Genomic DNA, 10,056 nt, shown 5'->3' with positions numbered 1-10,056 from the left:
CGCCTGGGCCTGAGTTTCTTCTCCCCTGATATAACTAGTTTTCAGTGTAGCTAGGTGTGTACCATGTAAAAAGGCCTTTCCCACACCTCCATTTCCCCAGATCTTCAGCTTGCCAGCCTCTGGGAAACCCATATTGCCTTCCTGTATTCATAGCTGCCAAGGGTAGAGTTAATTCAGGTTGCTATGTTTAGAGCCCAGCTTGGGTAGGATTAGATAGTTAAAAGCAATGGCAAAGAGGTATCTTTCAGCCTTCACAGTGGAACCGTTCTTTTCATCGAGTGCACCCTCCAAACATCTGCTTAGCGTTTTAGCAGCTCAGCCGCTCCCAGTCATGCGAGCCAACAACTTCAAAGCAACGCCACTAATATCTGTGCAACTGCAGTTCAGCAGTTCCCATCAGAAAACGTGCAACTTGGGTAATTAATGATGTATTTAGATCAGCCCATCTAAGAACAATGCTGGCTCTTATTTGGGCAATAAGTACTCACATTTCATTGCAAATGACTGAACACTGATAATAATAAAAAGGATATAAACTTATCTATCAAGGTATTGCCAATATTTTCCAATACTGTACTTTAGGCATTAAAATGATGCCTTGATATATTTGATATATATATTTGTGGAAGATTAGGCCTGTTAATCCAGCCTAAACCTGTTCTGGAGGTATAAATTCACTTTGCAGTTTGCTGTCAACTAATTTGTAACCAACTGGACAAGTTACAGTGGCGGCAGCAAACACGGCTAGATCTTGGAGGCAGCCCATGGGTCTCTTCGCACCAATGTTCTGTCTATTGCTTCCACATTCTGACAACCTAGAAGGGAGAAAAAGGAAAGAGCAGGGGAGATAAAAGCAATTTATAGTCTGAATTATTTTCTGTTCCCAGTGACTGCTCCAGTACTTTTACCTGGGGGACGGGTCTTCTCCTATACTTGTTCAATCATATAATATTATTATTATTATTATTATTATTATTAATAATAATAATAATAATAATAATAATAATATCTTTATTGTCATTGCCCCCTCTCAGGGACAACAAAATTTACTAATAATAATATCTTTATTGTCATTGCCCCCTCTCAGGGACAACAAAATTTACTTGGCTGCTCCATCCACCCAGGTAGGGCACTCCACACAAAATCAGAACAACTATAAAAACACTAATTAAAACAAGACAATATAATACAGCAAGGAAGATTAGATGACTTTCAAAGTCCAGGTTTCCCATTCATGGCCAAGATCGCTCTGGAGAAGAAGCTGTTCTTGAGACGGCTTGTTCTTGTCTTCATCATCCTGTATCTCCGTCCCGACGGCAGGAGCTCGAAGAGGCAGTGACCAGGATGCGATGGATCTTTTACTATGTCCAGTGCCTTCCTATGGCACCTTGTGGCATAAATCTGCTCTAAGGTGGAGAGTGGGCAGCCAACAATGCTCTCTGCTGCCTTCACAACTCTGCACAACCCCATCCTGTCCTGGGTAGTACAGCTTCCGTACCACACACATAAGCCATAAGTGAGCACGCTCTCAATGGCACAGTGATAGAAGGCAAGCAGCAGTTTCTGCGGAAGATGGTTTTTCCTTAGGATTCTCAAAAAGTACAGTCTCTGCTGTGCCTTCAGGACATGTTTTGAAAGACCCCACCACCTTCTGGAGCTTAGGTGGGTGGTGACCTCTAACAAGGTCTCTGGATGCCCCTCTCAAAGTAGCCCATTTGTCATAATCACATCATAGAATCATAGAATCATAGAATCATAGAATCATAGAGTTGGAAGAGACCACAAGGGCCATCGGGTCCAACCCCCTGCCAAGCAGGAAACACCATCAGAGCACTCCTGACATATGGTTGTCAAGCCTCTGCTTAAAGACCTCCAAAGAAGGAGACTCCACCACACTCCTTGGCAGCAAATTCCACTGTTGAACAGCTCTTACTGTCAGGAAGTTCTTCCTAATGTTTAGGTGGAATCTTCTTTCTTGTAGTTTGGAACCATTGCTCCGTGTCCGCTTCTCTGGAGCAGCAGAAAACAACCTTTCTCCCTCCTCTATGTGACATCCTTTTATATATTTGAACATAGCTATCATATCACCCCTTAACCTCCTCTTCTCCAGGCTAAACATGCCCAGCTCCCTTAGCCGTTCTTCATAAGGCATCGTTTCCAGGCCTTTGACCATTTTGGTTGCCCTCCTCTGGACACGTTCCAGTTTGTCAGTGTCCTTCTTGAACTGTGGTGCCCAGAACTGGACACAGTACTCCAGGTGAGGTCTGACCAGAGCAGAATACAGTGGCACTATTACTTCCCTTCATCTAGATGCTATACTCCTATTGATGCAGCCCAGAATTGCATTGGCTTTTTTAGCTGCCAAGCAAAACATCAAACTTCCAAGTGGCAAGTAAAGAACTCATTTTTCCATGCTGCCTCCAGTGATATTGACACTAATGGGAGATTCCCACCCACAAGGCAAATACCACCTTCAGAGGAGGCACTGCTCTCAGGAGCACAGCATGGGCAGAAAGAGTTAAGCTCTCCATCCATGCTTATTTGCCATCTCGATAATTTATCAACCCAATCCCATGTGCTTTAAAGGTACAGTGTAGACACAGCCAATAATTCCAATATATTTTGCATCTTACCAGAAAGTGCCATTGCCAACTGGAACTCTTCTTTCAATATCTTAAGAACTTCCTTCACACCTTCTTCACCCTAATTAAGTTAAGCATATCACATAAGCATAGATTATGAGGTTTCAGCTTTAAGTCAGGCAATGCCCTCAAGTGTGGTGGCAAAAATATCGGTTTGTTCAGTAAACACCAAGTGGTCTTTCCAAATCCTGCCACTTGGCTGCTACCGTGAGATATAGCATGAGTTCTGCTATAATTACAATGCTTTGTCCCCTATAGTTTAAGATGGCTAGACCGGTCGTATGCTAAAACAAACAAACCATGAATGAATGCTGAAAAACAGACACTGGACAGCAAAGAATTCCACCCCAAAATTGGAACTAACCTTCGTCTGTCTTCAATTTAAAAGGTGGGGAAGAGAGAGAGATCTGGATCAAAGAATTCCATCCATTAGTCAAAAAGCAGAAAAGTCTTTGCATAAAATAGAACATTTGTATCAGTGTTTGGAAAGGAGATTTATAGCTGTTTTAACCTACACAATATACAAGTCTTGAAAATCCAATGCATCCTGCCAGCAGGACTTATAAGCCAAATCCCTCCCTATGAGTCCAACTCAGTAATTAATGTGCAATCTGCTTTCCCAGTAAACTAGCAGAAGCTACGGAACAGGCATTTGTACTACTGCTTTAAATCACCTTATAGGCGAGTCCCCAGATTACAGGCCGTCCTACGAACACAGCTCGGGCTCCAAGGGCGAGGGCCTTGAGGACATCTGTGCCTTTCCTTACTCCACCATCTAGGAACACCTCCACTTTTCCTCCCACGGCCTCAATGATCTCAGGCAGGACCTCAACCTGCAAAGGAAAGGGGACAGGGGGTGGGAACAGCCTCTGAACACTCTCAAACTACCAGGGCCCAACGTTTGTTTGTTTTTATCAAGCCGCCATTTTTATTTCCATGTGTGAGAATGTAAGTTTGGCAAGTGCAAATGTTAATTAAAAAACTAATGATCCAAAGTGAGGACAGAGAACTTAAGGTCCTCCAGATTTTGCCTGAATACGGCTCCCATCAGTCTTCACCATTGCTGCCTTGGGACTGATGGGAGTTGGAGAGCAACAACATCTGGAAGACCCCAGGTTCCCGACCCCTGATTTGAAACATCAACACCTGGTGCCAAAGAGACCCAGTTGTGACAGAAAGCACTTGTGCACACACTCTGGGATATCACTGATCCTATATTGCACACAGCTCTGGAAGGTCCACTGCCACCAGCACTTGGGAGCAGCTTTCTGGGAGTCCAATGTGTCAGTTTGCATTTCTTAGTGCAGAAAGTATTGATTAATTCAAGAGGGTTCTGGAAGCTTTCTTGTGTGAAAGAAACAAGCAGAAGGTTCATGATGTCTGGGTTATTCCTTCAGAGAAGCTGAGTACAGCTGGTTTAAACTGGTTCTCTTATCTCTTCTGACAAGGTCATGCTGACTATAAAAGCAGGGCCAGAAAGAGCCTGGGTTTCACTTTCTCTTTGTATCACTTTTCCTTCTGGTGTGGTGTTCTGTACATAGCATGCTTAGTGTAAAGGTTTAGACTTATCATAAGTTATTGTAAGTTTAAGTGAAGTCTGCTGCAACTAGATTTCTTATGGACAGTGCCAATCCTGAATGCATTGGATTTGTGATCATGATGATGCTCATTTGCCTTCAGCAGCAGTAAAGTTCTGCTTGATGAAATACAATCACTCCTTGTCTATTTTTTGGGAATCTTGCAACGTGTTTAAGTTTTCACTCTGCTAACTATACGTTGGAGTTCAGCTCTGGATCAATACTGAGTAGAATTTCAATGACACAATGGCACTGCAGGGAGGAAGGAGTAGAACAGTTCTAGTGCATGCATCCCTTTGAGTTGTAGCCCATCCCCATAAAACACAAGCATCTTTTATGGGAAAGTGTGTCCCAGACAGCACCATCGCTCTGTGCCCTGTTCTCTGCCTCCTTCCCATGGCACTGGCTGTTTTAACAAACTGTAGGATTGGTTAATGCTTGAGCTGTTTTAGCCTCCTTTTATTTGGCTGCCTGATTTGTGTTTGCATGCATCCACCATCTTAACCAAGTCCTATGGAATTCAATGGGGCTTACTCCCAGGGAAGTGGAGTTAGGATTGCAACTTTAGACTGTTAAGAATGACACCTTAAACTGATGAGCCTAGACTAATTCTATTGGAGTTAAAAGGGACAACTCTATTTGAATTTTTCTAACTCAGTTACTCAGAATGAATTCCTCATCTCAGAATTATTTAATTCTCAGTAAGAACAACAAAGAAAAACAAATCTTTCTGTGACAGAAGTTCTCATGCGCTCACTTGTTTTGTCAGATTCATGAAACCTTACACTGCCAGAATAGGAAGGAGAAGATTAATAGGTTGGATGGCAATGAAATTCAAATAATACAGTTGTACCTTGGTTGACGAATGAAATCTGTTCCGGAAGTCCATTCAACTTCCAAAAACGTTCGAAAACCAATGCTTGGGTTCCGATTGGGTGCAGGAGCTTCTTGCACTCAATCGGAACTTTCTGCGGCGGACATTCAGATTCCAAAGAACATTCGCAAACCGGAACACTCCCATGTTTGCGGCATTCGGGAGCCAAAACATTTGAGTCGAAAGGTGTTCGTCAACCAAAGTATGACTGAACAGTTGGTTTAAATGTCTGCTCAATAGGCACCAATTTTACACTTGCCAATAGGTGGTAATTAGTGGAAACAAAAAGGAGAGGTATGGTTCGAGGTGGAAAGGAAGGACCCAAGTGGACCACCGACACTGCGCCCAAGCATGCCCAAATCCTGGAGCGAGCCCTAACTCTATTGCATTTTGTGTTTGGTGCACTGGGTTGTTTTTTAACAGTGCACATTATTCTGAGAGCCAAGGATGAAGAAAGAGCTAATAGAGATTTGAATAAACCCAGCAGCGGCATAGTGTGAGCTCCCGGCACTTGGCGCAGGCACATATGCATGCCAGAGGGGCGCACAGAGGGTGAGACATGAAGGATTCCGTCACAGCACCCCAACCCTCACCGCCAACACAGCTGGAGCAACCTCGCCCTGCACCGGAGCCAAAACAGGGCCACGCTGTGCTGCCTGCGCAGGGGGGAGCCCGGTCTGCTGACACAGCACTTGGCAGGCACAAATTAGGTTCCCCATGTCAGTGCCCCCAGTGTGGCATGGCTCAGTGCTCCTCTCCTTGAGTGTTGGTTCCTCCAACACCGGGAGAGGAGGGCCAGGCCAGCCTGTGCAGTGAGCCTGCTTCATGCAACCTCAAAAATCCAGGGCCAGGGCCCCCCTGGCACCCACACATTATGCCCCTGAAACCCAGCTAGTGAGACATCCTGCAGCAACAACAGTGGCTTGGGCAGGTGCATTTGCAAACTTTAGAAACAAAAGAAAAGTTATATGCGAACAAATTTTCTAAAGGATACTACACTGCAACAAAAAGTGCAGAATTCAGCTAAGAGTCTGTTTTTTTTTTAATCTGTTGTTGCTGCTTAATTGCAACGTGAACATTTAGCTCATTTTGTGACACTTGTCTGCGAAATGGGAGGGGAAAAGTTTTTGTTTAAGAACTGTGTTGTGGCTCCAGTGAAGATAACGGATAGGGAAAACTATGCTGTGCATCAATTGTAAATGTTGAAGAAACTCCAGTTCCTCAGACTAGATGCCTCTCTTTTGAACAGGGCAATATAATAAGATGCTAGCAGACTGTTGAATTGTTTCGGCAAGGCAGCAAAACCACTTTATATTGCACGCCAAAACCTGAGATCTGGCAATTCAACTCTTTGCTCAGGACAGGTGGATGTGGGAAACCTATGATAGATGACTGATAAGATAGCTGATACGATAGATGATAAACCTGTGACCAGGCAGTTTAACTACATGCACAGGACCACTGGATATAACAAGGCTATGATAGATGATAGATGAGTTCAAAGTCTCAAAGAGTCCTCCAAAGTCTAATGTGTTGATGGGTAAGGAGCTTATGCAAGTAGAAACCAATGTTTCATACACAGAAAACGATGCTGCACAAGACAAGCAGAGGCAATATTCATTTCTTTGAAGGCAAAACAGAGTGGCCAGAGGGAATCAAAACTTGCAAGTTCAATTTGCTTGTATATTCTTTCTGACTGAGGTTTCTAGTCATCTGGCACACAATAAAAGGGCTTGTTTTTCCTCTTTAGGTTTTGCTTTGTTGCCAGAAATACTTTGGTTCCACTTCCGCATATATATGCTCACTTTCACATCCAGGCAGATTGTGCCAAGTGCTGTTACTTGAGTCTCATACAAGCCATAATTAAAGAGCACATTTCATCAATGTGTAACAAGACACAAGGAAACATTCACCAGTTTGGACTTGATTTGTTCTCAAAACCAAAATAAAGCTAAACTATGTAGTCAGGTTTCAAGAACGTAAGGGTTTCAATCAGACTCTAAATAGTTATATTTTCCCCTCCAGGGCAAAAAATACATGCTTTACATGCGTAAAATCCCAGGTTCAATCCCTGACATCTACAGTTTAAAGTTTTCAGGGCTGAATTTACTAAATCTATAAATTATGAGTACCTTTCACCCACAAACCCTGACAGCCAAAACTTATGGCAACAGCAGGGTTTTGCCAAATCATAGGAGCCAATTCCTAGGGGCCACGGTCCCTTCGTGTGCCCCCACCCCCAAAAAAAATTATGCTCCGGAACCTAGGAGTAAATCAGGAAGCAATCCTTTTTTAAAAAAACTCTGCAGCTGAGAGCACATGGCAACACAATGCAAGTCTGCTTTTAACTCATTTTCCAATGATCAGGCAAACCATAAGGTAAAGGTAAAGGGACCCCTGACCATTAGGTCCAGTCATGACCGATTCTGGGGTTGTGGTGCTCATCTCACTTTATTGGCCAAGGGAGCCGGCGTACAGCTTCCGGGTCATGTGGCCAGCATGACTAAGCCGCTTCTGGTGAACCAGAGCAGCGCACGGAAACGCCGTTTACCTTCCCGCTGGAGCGGTACCTATTTATGTACTTGCACTTTGACGTGCTATCAAACTGCTAGGTTGGCAGGAGCAGAGAGCGAGCAATGGCAGCTCACCCCATCGTGGGGATTCGAACCGCCGACCTTCTGATTGGCAAGTCCTAGGCTCTGTGGTTTAACCCACAGCGCCACCCGTGTCCCCAGGCAAACCATAGGCTAGCACATATGCCTAGAATGCACCCTTGAAAGCCACATTTTTATTTGTGGGTGGGGGGTGGGAACCCAGCTGTTAATTGCTTAAACTGCATTTAAATAAATTTGTCAATCACTGCGGCCAACTCTCAGTTGCTTTACTAATACTTACAGTGGCTGGAACGCCATCCAGCTGGCGCGCCCCGTGATTTGACACCAGGATCCCATTTACGCCATGCTTCACTGCTTCTCGAGCATCATCGGCTAGGGAAGAAAACATGGGGCCTTTACAAATTGCAGCTGTCATTGTGGGAATTGCAACATCCATAAAACTCTTTAATGAACATATCGAACTAAGGCCAGATTTTCTGAAGAAGGTTGCATGAGGAATGCGATTCAGCAACTCAAGTTCACTGTGTGACTGTCTCCCAAGTCAAAGACAACGTTTATATTGCTATGGGAAGACCCTTAGTGCAGGTTAATTCTGTGTCCAGGGCAGCTGTCTACTAGCTCCATCTGGTACGCAGGCTGAGACCCTACCTGCCTGCAGACTGTCTCGCCAGAGTGGTGCATGCTCTAGTTACCTCCCGCTTGGACTACTGCAATGCACTCTACATGGAGCTACCTTTGAAGGTGACCCGGAAACTGCAATTAATCCAGAATGCGGCAGCTAGACTGGTGACTGACTGGGAGTGGCCTCCGGGACCACATAACACCAGTCCTGAGAGATCTGCATTGGCTCCCAGTACATTTCTGAGCACAATTCAAAGTGTTGGTGCTGACCTTTAAAGCCCTAAACTGCCTCGGTCCTCTATACCTGAAGGAGCATCTCCACCCCAATTGTTCAGCCCGGACACTGAGATCCAGCTCCGAGGGCCTTCTGGAGGTTCCCTCATTGCGAGAAGTGAGGTTACAGGGAACCAGACAGAGGGCCTTCTCGGTAGTGGTGCCCACCCTATGGAACACCCTGCCTTCAGATGTGAAGGAAATAAGCAGCTATCTTCTCTTTAAAATACATCTGAAGGCAGCCCTGTTTAGGGAAGTTTTTAATATTTAATGCTGTATTGTTTTTAACACTTGATTGGAAGCTGCCCAGAGTGGCTGGGGAAACTCAGCCAGATGGGCGGGGTATAAATAATAAATTATTATAAATTATTATTATTGTTGTTCCGAAGAGCTGGTAAATGTTCATTCTACTGATCCCCATCAAAACTAGCCCTTTGGCTCAGAGATTTACTGTACACAGACAATAACGATTACCTTAATCTCTCTCTCACACAATGTAATCATTTCGTATTCCGATGGCTTTCAATTCATTAAAAAACAGAGAAAGGAAAAGGCCTCATAATTCCATATATCATATGCAGCCCAGAGGAGAACGTGGGGCCTGTTTGTACAGTATATTGAGCAAGTTTAGACACAATCCATTTCCTATTGTACCTTCCCTCAAAGTTAGATACAAGCAAATGTCAGTTCTGACATCCGCTTAAAGATAATTGCTTTCAAAAGGAACAACACTTTATAGCTTATTTTATGGGTTTGGACTAAACCTTAAGAAGTGTTACATTAACCAAAAGATTTAATTTCCTGGAAGACCAGGGATCCCAACCTACCCCTCAAGAAACAAGAGGCAAACAAACAAATTCCTTTAGGGGAAAAAGAGTTCATGATCTAAAATGCTCCAAAGGTCCAACCAGCTAAAGAATGTGCCATTCACGGTTTGTAAAAAGAAAAAGCTGGCTTTGTTTTAACAATTTACACACTTACGAGATAGAATGTTGCACATTTCTTCTACAACTGTATGTTAAACTTTCATCTTCTAAGGAGTACAGTCATACCTTGGGTTACATACCCTTCAGGTTGAGTTTTTTCAGGTTACGGACCACCGAAACCCGGAAGTACCGGAACAGATTACTTCCGGGTTTCGGCGGTCGCACACGCGCAGAAGCACTAAATTGCGCTTTGCGCATGTGTAGAAGCGCCAAATCGCAACCCGATCGTCCACTGTACTGCAACTTACTGAATAAATTAAATTAACTGAACAAAATAAATTGCCATGCTCTGTGACTTTGAGCTCAAAGTGCATAATAATAATAATAATAATAATAATAATAATAATAATAATAATTTATTATTTATACCCTGCCCATCTGGCTGGGCTTCCCCAGCCACTCTGGGCGGCTTCCAACAAAATATTAAAATACTGCAATACATCAAACATTAAAAGCCTCCCTAAACAG

General features: G+C 43.8%; 1 protein-coding gene across 1 annotated transcript in view; it reads right to left on the bottom strand.

The window, feature by feature from the left end:
- Positions 1 to 572: 572 nt before the first annotated feature.
- Positions 573 to 10,056, bottom strand: part of HAO1 (hydroxyacid oxidase 1) — a 31,866-nt gene continuing 22,382 nt past the window's right edge. Inside the window, exons 5-8 of the mRNA XM_079970033.1 lie at positions 7,989 to 8,080; positions 3,317 to 3,475; positions 2,634 to 2,703; positions 573 to 815 (exon numbers count right to left, since the gene is read on the bottom strand). Of these exons, the coding sequence (XP_079826159.1) occupies positions 745 to 815; positions 2,634 to 2,703; positions 3,317 to 3,475; positions 7,989 to 8,080 (392 nt within the window). The 3' untranslated portion in view covers positions 573 to 744. The remainder of the gene's footprint in view (positions 816 to 2,633; positions 2,704 to 3,316; positions 3,476 to 7,988; positions 8,081 to 10,056) is intronic.

The sequence above is a fragment of the Podarcis cretensis genome, assembly GCF_951804945.1.
Source record: "Podarcis cretensis genome assembly, chromosome: 3".
Classification (NCBI taxonomy): Eukaryota; Metazoa; Chordata; class Lepidosauria; order Squamata; family Lacertidae; genus Podarcis; species Podarcis cretensis.
This window is presented reverse-complemented; position numbering and strand designations above follow the sequence as displayed.